We start from the raw sequence: 12,220 nt of genomic DNA, 5'->3' as shown, positions 1-12,220 counted from the left end.
CAACCACACGCATAACTTAAAATCTTATATCTCAAATTATTGTTTCCCATTGAAATGAATGGAAATGCCATTAATCAGTTCCAGCCTTCACCCCCAAAATCAAAGTAATTACATAATTAAAGAAAAATGGCAAATAATTAAACAGTTTTTGTCACATCATATTACTGTAGTTAAATAGCCATTAAGCTGCTTTTTGTGATGTGCCCGCCATGGCCTCCCCGAGACAGTGTCGGTTTATGTTCATTGAGATACCTCAGATCTTCTTAGCTTAATGCTAGTGCTATAAAACATGCTTAAGGAGCATAACAAAGTCTGTTTATTGCGGAGGTGCTCTGGAACCTAAACTTCTTAGTGGAGGATAACTCATTGTAAAATGTGCCCGTTCTCAATTTTTTTTCCACTTTGGAGGCCGTGTCTGAGATGGGATAGTGGTTGGGGGTGGAGTAGCCAAATTTTATTTAACACGTCAATTGGAAAATCAAAACAGGAGTAATTCATTTGCTCTACCAGAAAGCCATGAAAAAGAAATATCAGGCAAGCCACTCCTCAAACATTTATGATTAAGACGTATTTTTTTTTGAGAAACTGACACTGATTGCTGATGTAAGCCACAGAAACCAATTAATTTGCCCACACTGAATAGAAAGCATGGTCAACAGTGTGTGGAGTTTTGACAGGTTCGACAGGAAAGAAGTGGAGCAAATGCTAAGGACAAGATGAAGCTCTGTTTGGAGGTGGTTAAAATTTACCTCAAGTGATTGACAACTGATAAAAGAGAAGAGGTCTACCCACTGATCCTCCTAATTGCCCCAAAATTTGGTTGACAGAAGACATGAATGAAGTGGTTTTTAACCAGTGCTGAGATTCATGGGTCAGTACAGAGAAAAGTTGAGTAAATGAATGTGAAACATGCTGGCCGTAAAAATCAAGGGGCTGACAGTCATGGCTGAACAGAAAACTGTTTTGAGCACTCAAGGGAACTGGGCACTGATCGAAACACAAAATGTCTCACCAGTTTGCCACAAACCTTCTGTCTGACAACTTTTGTTTCCCAACCTTTTTTGAGCCGATGTACCCATTTTACTTTTGGAAAACCTTGTGGCACGCCAGCAAATGAAAATGTGTTCGAGAGTATGACTAGCATGAATGCAGTGGTTAAAGGGAGTCTATTTAATTTAACACAAGGTGAACTACTTGCAGGAAACCTTGAATTATTTTGTTGGATGCATAATTAGCAACAGGTGGAAACAAGGTTTTATTGCACATTCTGTCACTTCATCGAAGGAGATTCATTTGTTCTGGTTGTTGTATTTGTTATTGGTTTAGATAGATAAACAGAGATGTTGTTGCAATAAATAAACATTTTGGGGACATACGGAGTAAAAGTGGATATTTTTCTTACCACAACACCACTGGCTACGACTATTGTTAATCTGCCCTCTGCATGTTTCCAGCAATATAGAATACACACCTGTACAGTCAGGGCCTTGTTCTCAGAAATGGGGCCCCAAAAAACAACTGACACCGGCCCTTATCAATGACAAAACACTGGCACTGCTTCAGAAACTGCAATGGTAGTCCTCCACAAAGTCTTCATTGACAAACTGTTCCCGGCTGATGGCGAGTAGGAGGCCCCTCGAGAGATGGCTGCCTTGGTTCATTTCAATGACAGAAATACAGATACTACAATGACATCGGGATTTCGTAATCTCCCAAACAGGGCTTCCCAATGGTGTGTCAGACACTAACTCCAAAATTAACAAACCCAACCCTTTTTTGCACCTCTGATGGCATGCAAAAATAATACAAACAAGAAGTAATAAAATGCCACTAAAATATTTGATCGCATCACTGGCTGTCGATGATCATATTATATTGCTTGTCCAATCAGTGCTGCAGGAAATTTAGTTCAGTAGTCTACGTGTCACTGTCATGATAGTAGGTCGTAAAAATTAAAACAAATTACCGTATTTTCCGGCGTGTAAGTCTTGCCCAAAAGCTTTCATTTTCCTCAAAAGATGACCACGCGCCTTATACGCAGGTGCGCCTAATATGTGAACTAATATTGAGCCACAGCAGGTTTCGCTGCTACTGGCAGCAGCCACCGACTCAATTTCCTCCTGTAGAAGAACTGGTGCGTAACCATAGCCTCTACTGTAGCGCCTTATAATGTGGCGCGCCTTGTATTTGGAAAAACTTTATATACATATATATTGTATTTGAAAAACTTGGAGGAAAAAAAAATAAGTCTTGGATTTGTACCAAAATGTTGTTTTTCACTTATGAATTGTTTGGTAAATGAGCATACAAACTGGTTGGGTTCAATCCCTCTAACACTGTTAAAAACCATTCCTCTATGGGGACCATTTGGACAAGTGGACAAGATACGCCCAATACCTTTAAACGGCTTGCTTTTCAGTAAACACTGTAAATCACGGGGGCAGGTATAGAACAGAAATAATTAAGACAATTACTTTCGTGAGAAAGCCACAAGTGTGCTGCAGCACCGTTTGTTAGCGTTTGGGCAGGATGCATAGAGCCTGTGATCCCTGGCCACTTCTGTTGTGGTTCCATGTCACTGCAATCATTATGCTCAGCCTCAGTTCAGCACAGCACGAATGCATAGCTGTAGTTGCCTTCGCTCCACTCTTTGGGCCCGCGGGCGAGGAAATAATCTAGTCATGTCAAAGTCTATTCCTTAATTTGAGCCTCATTTAGACAAAGAAGACTATTGTCAAGTATTCCCTTGAAGCAGCAGAGATCAAAATATAGCTTGCGTGTCCATTTTATTTCTGTCCTGGAAAATACTTTTTTTAAACCGCTTTAAACAATGACCGTTGAATATGCAAAGTTAGTCCAAAATAACCAATGCCATGGTCAAAATACCGTAGTGGCCATAATCAATCTTTTTGAAGAAACACGCGCCAAACAGAAGGCAAATAAAGATTGAAGGCCAGACAAATATTTGATAAGGGGATAGGGCTTCAACTTGTTTGACCGTGTTTTTTTTTTTTTTTCCTCTGCACCATCACACACAAGCCTGAACCATGTGTCTATCTATTTGCTTTCTACTCAAGTGTGGGCAACAGCTGCATCTTTCACACATTCTTAAGCATGTAACAAATACCTAAACAATGGTTAAGTCTTTTAAAAAATGTAAAAGGTTTGCAATATCTACCTTAATAAACGGGGCGGCACTGTTTTGTCTAATTTGTTAAAACTGTCATGATGACATGCCAAAAGCTTTCAGGAAATTATCAGGTTTAGAATACCCACCACCCCTCTCATGGGTGTGCCTGCTTGCAAAGTGCTGCTCTAGCCGCTCCTGAGAATTGCATCACAGCGAAAGCTGTAAGACCATGGCAGCAACACACTGTGTAACGCGGAAGAAATGCCTCATGTTGGACAGATTCATAAACACCTTGGGCACAGGCTGGCCGGCCACTCTGACTGCTTTGCATGGCACACCTGATTGCATGGTGCCAAGTCTCTGCTTTGACCTGACTCTTGTCCAACAGCACACAAAAATGCAGTCACGCCAATGAGTCTTAACGTTGTAATGATACCGTATTTGGGTAGACAGAGGGTCCTTCTCATTATTAGTGTGATTTTTCACCTCCCACCCCGACAGATGCCTTGTTTGATGTAGTTACAGTTGATGCAATACGAACCACACAAGAAGAGTCAGCAGTGATCTGCATATTCAATAACCTCTGTAATTATATGCGCAATTCATCAAGGGGATGTGATTGCAGGGGAAGTGGAATAGAGTGGAGCTGAGAGGTCTGATTCCTGGAGGACTAAAGTCTAATCACTAAACTAACATGATAATTGAAATCAAAATTGAATGCTCAGGCTCTCACACATAATATCTGCTATTTCACCAAGTATGAAAAGTAAAGCTTGTAATTACATATTTATTATGATCCACCATGAGCAATACCAGATTATATATATAAATATACATATATATATATATATATATATATATATATATATATATATATATATATATATATATATATATATATATATATATATTGTATTTATATATATAAAATTGCTCATGGATATATATAAAATTGCTCATGGATATATATAAAAATTTGATTTTTATGATGCAGTTTCATCTAGTAGAAATTAAAGATAGTTTGTTGATATTTCTATGAATTTCTGAATTGTCAGAATTTATTAATTGCTCAATATTGCACAGTACCCGAAAAATCTTTGTTTTCAGTCAAAGAATACACCTTGCCTCAACGCATCGTACCTCAAATCCTGTATAGCCATGTCCATTCAAAGAAAATAAAAAACGATCTTTACAGCATTTAATAAGGAGTATATTTCAGAGCACCGCGTCTGTCCTCCACTTCACCTCCACTACTCGGCCGCCTTCCCAATCGCATCTCAGGTTTTGCTCATTGTCTGACAGGAGCAAAGTGAAGGTGTAAAAAAAAAAAAAGTCCTTCGTCCCATTCTGCTCATCACCACCTTCCCCTGCTATTGCCGCCCGACCACAGGACTCATATTCATCCTTCAGTAACATTTAATTAGTAATATCAAATTCATTAACCTCCACTGCTGTTGCGCTGACCTCAGCCATAAATTAGCTTAATGCGAGCAGACGTATTGCAGCTGTAATAAGGGACATAAAACTCAAAGAGAAACAGATTCTGTTCCTCGGTAGCTCATTATAGCTGGGGAGAGTTCACGTTCAGAGAAGCAACTCCCCTTCATTTTTAGTATGGCTTGAGAAAGCTGTTCCAAAGCAAAGGCCATTAGAAATGATATCATGAGCAGATTTTTAAGTTAAAATGGTGGTGGCTGAAAAATGTCATAATGGCATTGTTGGCGAGTTAAAGCACTTGAGTCAATAATTCAGCAACAACTACAAATGGCGATTTATGGGAGGTCCTTTTCTGATACCGTTGATGTCTGATTTATACGAGCTCAACATAGATCTGCGATGTAGCCTGAGCTCGATACAAACTGCAGTGACACACTTTCTATCTATGTTGCATTTTTGTGCTCAGCTTCTCTGAAATTGGTGAGGAAAACAGTCATAGGACCATTTTGGAGTTTGGACAAAAATGCTGCACAAAACTTACATGTACTGAGATTACTGTTGAGCTAGTTAGAGTTATTCTTGCATATTTGTTTTCTTTGGGATATTTGTCGGTATTATTCCCCAATAGAGCGAATGAGCAGTCCACGAGAGATTATCGTGATTGACAAGGGAAATTGTCAAATTTGACTGAATCAGTCTGACAAGCATTCGTTTATTGTCCGGCTGGCAAAGCCAACAACATATAGTGACAGGCATAACAATCAAATGGCCTTTCACTACATGGCGATTAACCTCTAATGTAAAATATCTGCCTTGAATCCAGAAGAAAAAATGGGAACAGACAAATCATTTTTAATTTGGTTCATTCTCTATTGTCCTATGGGGACATAAAGACATGTGCGCTCCCCGGTCCAGCAGTGATCTTGATTAACACCTTGCACTGAAGAGTCTAATTGGCCTACATCCCAAATTGTTGTCAAAAAAAAATTATACATTTTAAGTCACAAACAAGAACACTTGCTCACATGGTGGACCTTTGAGTAAACCGTGATGCGTCGCTGTTTTTCCTGAGGCCGTAAGTAAGAATAACAATAATGAGGCCCATTATCAACTATCGCACTTTGAAGCGACGGTCTCACAAAAAAGAAGATATAGTTGTCCTGATGCTTTCCATACAATAAACAATCCATTGTTAAGGACTTGAAAACAATGGGAGTGAGGAATGGGAGTGACAATGATTGGCCTGTGCTGTCATGAAGACCCTCCACAATGAATCCGCTCAGAGAGTAAGACCCCAGATAGACTGCAGATAATCTCATGGATGTCAATGGCCAGCCTTTACAGAGAAAAACCTCTACATTTGATGCCGAAGTGTGGAGCTATCTTTTGACAGAATACTCATTTACATCACCGATTTGGGGAGCACATGCAAACTGTTGTAAAATGGTTGTCTCGATGAGTGCCTGACAAAATCACATATTGTTACATTTGACAAGTGGTTCTGCACATGCACTAAAGAAGTCAAATGACTAATCTACTAATCGGGCATGTCAGTTGAGTTTTATTGAACATGTCAACATGAGTGCATTAGATAATTGCTGATCTACACCCCATTGGGAATCTGGTCAAACCCATTTCAGGAATAAAGACAAAGATAAATGGCTATATATTTCTAAACACACACACACACACACACACAAGTCTACACACCCCTGTTAAATTGTCAAGTTCACAATATAAGATAAACCGAGACCAAGATATTAATTATTTATACTTATTGTTTAAAGGAATCAGTCAGTTAAGAGAATTTTCAGGGCATTAAATATGCCATGGCAGTCATCATCAAGTGGAGAAAATATAGTCAGATCACCACACGACGTTTCGCCAAAATTGATGAGGAAGATGAATACTGTATTTGGGAGGCTGCCAAGTGGGCCAAAACAGCAAAGTTGAGCTTTCAGAACTTTTGTTTGGAACACATGACAACAATGTTCCATATTTTTCATATGTTCGGGCCATGAGATAAGGTGGCAAGTCTTATCGACAATGAATTTAAAAAAAATACAAAAATATTCCAAATTCATATGGGAAAAGGTGCTTTTAACGACGCTGCTTTTAAGTTAACTTGGACTTTGAAGTCATAATTTCAAAAGATACGTTTGACAATAACACAAACCTGTTCAAATGATTGACCAAATGAATGCCATCACAAAACATGAAAAGCCTACTAGAACACCTGAACTTTATTTGGAGTTAATTTGAGAGCATTTAAATGGTAACCGGTGCTGAATCTCATCCAGCAGCCACGCCATGGGTGAAATAAGATTATGCTATTTTTATTTGTATTTTTTTAATGAACGGCACCAATAATTGGTTACTCTTGTGGTGGAAATAATCTGAAAATGGTTACATTTTATTCAAAGCACAAAAACTTGCTGTTTTAACAGGGGTGTGTAGACTTTCTAGATCCACTGCGTGTGGGTGAGAGTTGTAACTGTCATGATCTGGTTGGCGACCAACGGGGGGCGCTGTCGGCCCCGCCTGCACCTGCGCAGGTGCTGGTCGTCCCGATCAGATTGGTGACCAGCGGGTAGCGACGTCAGCCCTGCCGGCAGCCTCGCAGGTGCTGGTCGTTATAATCAATGACACTTAAAAGGACACCTGGCACGATCATCCGGTGCCGATTCATTGTTTGTTTGCTGCTTGGTTGCAGCATGCATCGTGTACGTGTTTGTTTAACCTTGGCGGGCTTTTACTTTTGGTCTTCTTTTGCTACTTTGTATTTTTTTCCATTCATATCATTTTGATGTTTTACATTTTGTTCCTGCTGACTTTATTTTAATACAATTTGTCAAACAACCTCCTGCTCCCTCCTGCCTGCTTTTTGGGATCCGAACCCGCCATCACCACCTCGCAAAACGTGACAGAATGAATCGGCCTACCATCGGATCCCGCAGGTACATCGGACCCGTCTCATTTCCACCCTGTGCCTGGCAATGCTACGTCCACGTTAGCGCAAGCCTCGTCGAGTTTGAATTGCGTCACTCGACGAGCCGCAACGTCCACGTAAACGTCCGGCCGAGACCTCCTTTCAGGTGGCCGTCCAGGGTGAAACTGGGTGACTGGCATTGCACGCCCACGTCCAGCCACGCTGTCGTCGTGCATGACGAATTGAGTCTCAGCCACGACGAGCCGTGCAACGTCCGCGTCAACGTCAGTCCGAGACCCCACTCACCGCTGGATCCCGGAGCGGCTCTGGACTGGTCTCGTTCCCCCGGAGCCGGGCAGTTCACGCCCACGTCGGCGTCCGGACAAGACCTGGTCCCATACGGCCGTACGGGGTGCCATTCTGCGCCTGGCAGTTCGACGTCCACGCATAGCCATGCGCCGTCGCGTGAACGTGTGAGTGGGATCGCACTCACGTCCACGACGATCCGTGCCGCGGCTTCGTCCACCCCAGGCCGAGTCCCGTTCCCATCAGGCCGCCGCCCGTCGTATGCTGGAGAGGCAGCGGTTGCCCTCTCCACCGACCGTTCCCTGGCGAGTGGACCTTTTGGGAGACTGTTGGGACTTCTGGAAGCAGCCCCTTGAAGGGGGGGTACTGTCATGATCTGGTTGGCGACCAACGGGGGGCGCTGTCGGCCCCGCCTGCACCTGCGCAGGTGCTGGTCGTCCCGATCAGATTGGTGACCAGCGGGTAGCGACGTCAGCCCTGCCGGCAGCCTCGCAGGTGCTGGTCGTTATAATCAATGACACTTAAAAGGACACCTGGCACGACCATCCGGTGCCGATTCATTGTTTGTTTGCTGCTTGGTTGCAGCATGCATCGTGTACGTGTTTGTTTAACCTTGGCGGGCTTTTACTTTTGGTCTTCTTTTGCTACTTTGTATTTTTTCCATTCATATCATTTTGATGTTTTACATTTTGTTCCTGCTGACTTTATTTTAATACAATTTGTCAAACAACCTCCTGCTCCCTCCTGCCTGCTTTTTGGGATCCGAACCCGCCATCACCACCTCGCAAAACGTGACAGTAACAAGGACAAAGCTTCACTATTAGCGCTGCGCAATTGTGAGTCGCTGAGAGAGACAGTGTTGGAGAGCAGAAGGAATGCTAAGTGGGGCCCTTAGCCTAGTCAACCTTCAGTGTGTTTCATTTATCTTCATCTTGTTAGACTAAATTAATTAACAATCTCAGAGTTACACACTTTCTCCTTTCATTACATCAAATAATGGCAGAGAAGCAATGGGATGGGGGGATTTGAGGGATGCAGCCTACAGGGAGTAGACGGACACTGAAGACATCTCTTTCCTTCCTTTCCTTGCTCTCTTTGCTTCCCTTCTTTTTCTCTCTCTCTCTCTCTCTCTCTCTCTCTCTCTCTCTCTCTCTCTCTCTCTCTCTCTCTCTCTCTCTCTCTCTCCCTCTCTTCCTCTCTGTCTGTTCATATCTCTGTTAGTCTTCCTTCACTCTTTCACTGTTTTCACTAAATGACTGTACACCCAACCAGAGTATAGAAAATGCTTCTAAAGAGAAAACTGAATCATGGTCTTGTGATGTCACTTTGTTTATGAGAACAGAAAAATCTAATCTGATTGACAGTGGTTTAATCACACTCTGCTTTAGTGGGCAGTTTGGATTCCTCCCTGCGATCTCTTGACTTTTATTTATTTTTTCAGAATGGAACTAGGTTCAGTTTGGCACAAAATGATTCACTTGGAGTCAACATGATGACTTTCCATGTTTAAGAAACAAACTTTACCCAATCATCAAATGAATTACGCTGCCGAGATGAGTACCCACAAAGCTTCCTTTGACCTAATTCGGTTCCTTCAGAAAAGATGCTGGGATTTTTCACTTAAGGAATGTTTTAAATGCCACATCCCTGCACCTCTATCTTTTTTGTTCCCCCTGATCGCACGCACACCAAAGCATGGAGCTCAGTTCAGGACACACTGTTGTGCACTGAAGTGCAATCCAAGCAAAGTGCAATCCAAGCAAAGAAGTTAACCCCGTAGCAAAAGCTGCCTTTAATCGTGGCCTGATTGTTGTCTAATCCCCCGCCAGTGCATGCAATATTCTTTTCTGTCGCTTCTCCTTTAACGGAGAAGGATGTAGATTAGCTAGAATAATATGTTGACTTTGAATAATCGCTGTGTCTCGCTATGAGATAAAAGGAAAAAGTCAGGACCCCCATTACATTTCACAATTGTCTCTTCAAGAGCACTATCACTGGACAATTAGTTCGAAGAGTTCTAAACACTGCGATCCACGTTGCAGCATTACTCAGAAGAAATGGAAGTGGGTGTAGTCATGCTGGCTCCACACAACATAGCCTCGTGTCTGCCTGAATAACTCCTGTCAAGTCAGAACAGATTCATCTCATAGATTAACTTGCAGTGCCTGGAAAATAAAAGATACTCTGTATTTTAAAGAGGGGCAGTAATACATTGACATAAACAACTCATGAGTCCTACAAAGTGGCCAGAGAGTGTTTGGTCCCAATTTGTGTTCTGTCTTAGCTACATTTCATTTGGTGTGCTAAAAAATGATTGTACTGTATTGATTTGATGAAAACTATCAATGTTGGGGCATGAAAGCCATTCGGCGTGTGTACCTTTGATTATGTTTAAACCATCAAGGGTAATATAATGAAATTGTTCTTTCTTTATAAATGGCCACCACTGTTCCGAGCAGGGGGTGAAATGCTGTTAATTTAATCAAATAAGTGACCTTTTGAAAAAGAAATCAAAGAGGATTCATTAGCTTCAGTAAAGTTTGGCTGACAGAGGCTTTGAAAAGCAGATGCTGCTGCTGTGGCTTCTAATGAGCCAACCCTAATTAGGGAGCAACATTGGAGCCTGGAGAAGGTGGTTGACTTGGAACAGAAGCAAATGGTAAATATGCTCTCTTATTTACTTCCTCTGTGTCTAACGACAGCACACTTTTTTAATTAGAATCACAGGCAAAAAATAAATAAAAAAAATAATGTAAAGCTTTATGGTTGTTGGAATACAGCAAACACCACAGGAAAGAACAGTGCATGGCAAAGATGATAGACCTCAGCGCAGCGGCCCTGATGAAGTGGGTTAGGGAGGGCAGACAGGGGAGAACATGCGGCGTAAAGACCTGAAAGCCTGATCTGCTGATCCCTTAAGACGTGAAGGGGAAAGAAAGGGGACACCCCATCAACATCTTACTCTTATGTTGGTGTGTGCTTTCAGTTTGACTCAGGGCTAACAGGGCGAGCATGCCTGTCGGCAACCACATGGACACACACATCACACAAGGCTTGGAAAAATATGTTACAATCCATGTTTAACATAGTTCAAATATACACACAAACAAGGGCATGCACACACACACACACACACACACACACACACACATACACACACGCACACGCACACACACACGGGACAAAGTCTGAATCTAGTGTGTGGAGAAATTGTGTGGAGAAATTGAACCCTTGGTAGCTCACATCCACCCTAACACAACTTGTGATTCTCAATGGCAACAACGGAAAAGAAACTAACCTCAGTAAAAAGCTGCTACGAAGAAAGCCTTCCATGTCAGCGTGTGGGGTTCTGGCGGGAGAAATCACAGAGAACCATTTTCACTCAGAAACGATGGTGATCTCCAAGGAACAGAAAATTTTAAAAAAAATAGAATGGAAGAAGGATAACACAGTGCATACATGTTCGTCTTTATCATACAGAATGTCTTTAATTAAAACAAAAGTACGGCTGTGCATCCATGCACTCGTTTTTACACATTGACATCATTAATTATACCTTGTTGCATCGGGGGAATAGATTTGCATACAACGTGGTTTTGTGCCGATTGCCTGATGATATGTTTGCATCACATAACCTACGGATCATAGGTTCACCATACAGCCCTTTCCCACAACTGTGTACAGATATATACTTGAACATCCAGCAAGCGAACCGCAAATCCCAGAGCGACTCTAGTTTGTTCAGAGTAGCAAACGGTGGTCCAGCTGCAGCACATGTGTGGCGAGGGTGCTGCGGCTTCTGGGAGCCGGCCACAAGGGACCCGAGATGAGGCGTGCAGCGTCAATGAGGCAGGAGGATGCGGTCATGATGTCACCGCTTGCAGGGGTCGTTCAGAAGCCTTCTCCACAAAATACGTGAAATGCGTAGCTAAAAATGATTTTCAACTGTCGGTGCACGCAATATACACTTTTATTGTGTTACGCTTGGTTCCAAAGGATTGCCACTTCTAAGTGCTTCAAGTAGAGTGGCGGAACGCTATCCCAGTTCGGAGATTTTGGATCTCACAGCTATTTTTATTACACTGCTCAACCAGTGGAATAGAGAATATGACGAATACATTTCTTAAAGCACTTATAAAGTGAAAATAAATATATCTTTGAATTTTTGCACACTACAAAGAGTACTGCTAACAACAATTTTGTGTTCATTTGTGTGTGTCTGTGCGTGTCAAATTTTCTTTGCTTTTAAATTCCTCAAAATATTTTGTTTTTAGAATGTGTGAATATAATGTAAAACTTTCTTGCAATAACTTTTTATGAAGCGTAATTTTACTACTCAATGTCTTCTTTTGAGGAGCAATTTTTGTTAAGTCATTCTTGGGCGCGTGATGTGTCCTGTCGAGATTATCGAAGCACAC

General features: G+C 41.9%; 1 protein-coding gene across 3 annotated transcripts in view; it reads right to left on the bottom strand.

Annotated features, from left to right (window-relative positions):
* sox6 (SRY-box transcription factor 6) overlaps positions 1 to 12,220 on the bottom strand; it is a 162,337-nt gene that overhangs the window by 115,965 nt on the left and 34,152 nt on the right. For all 3 annotated transcript variants that reach the window (XM_088992398.1, XM_088992397.1, XM_088992399.1), the window contains exon 3: positions 11,101 to 11,151. In XM_088992398.1, the coding sequence (XP_088848524.1) occupies positions 11,101 to 11,135 (35 nt within the window). In that variant the 5' untranslated portion in view covers positions 11,136 to 11,151. The remainder of the gene's footprint in view (positions 1 to 11,100; positions 11,152 to 12,220) is intronic.

The sequence above is a fragment of the Hippocampus bargibanti genome, linkage group LG03 (genome assembly GCF_051943395.1).
Source record: "Hippocampus bargibanti isolate YZ-2025 linkage group LG03, ASM5194339v1, whole genome shotgun sequence".
Classification (NCBI taxonomy): domain Eukaryota; kingdom Metazoa; phylum Chordata; class Actinopteri; order Syngnathiformes; family Syngnathidae; genus Hippocampus; species Hippocampus bargibanti.
This window is presented reverse-complemented; position numbering and strand designations above follow the sequence as displayed.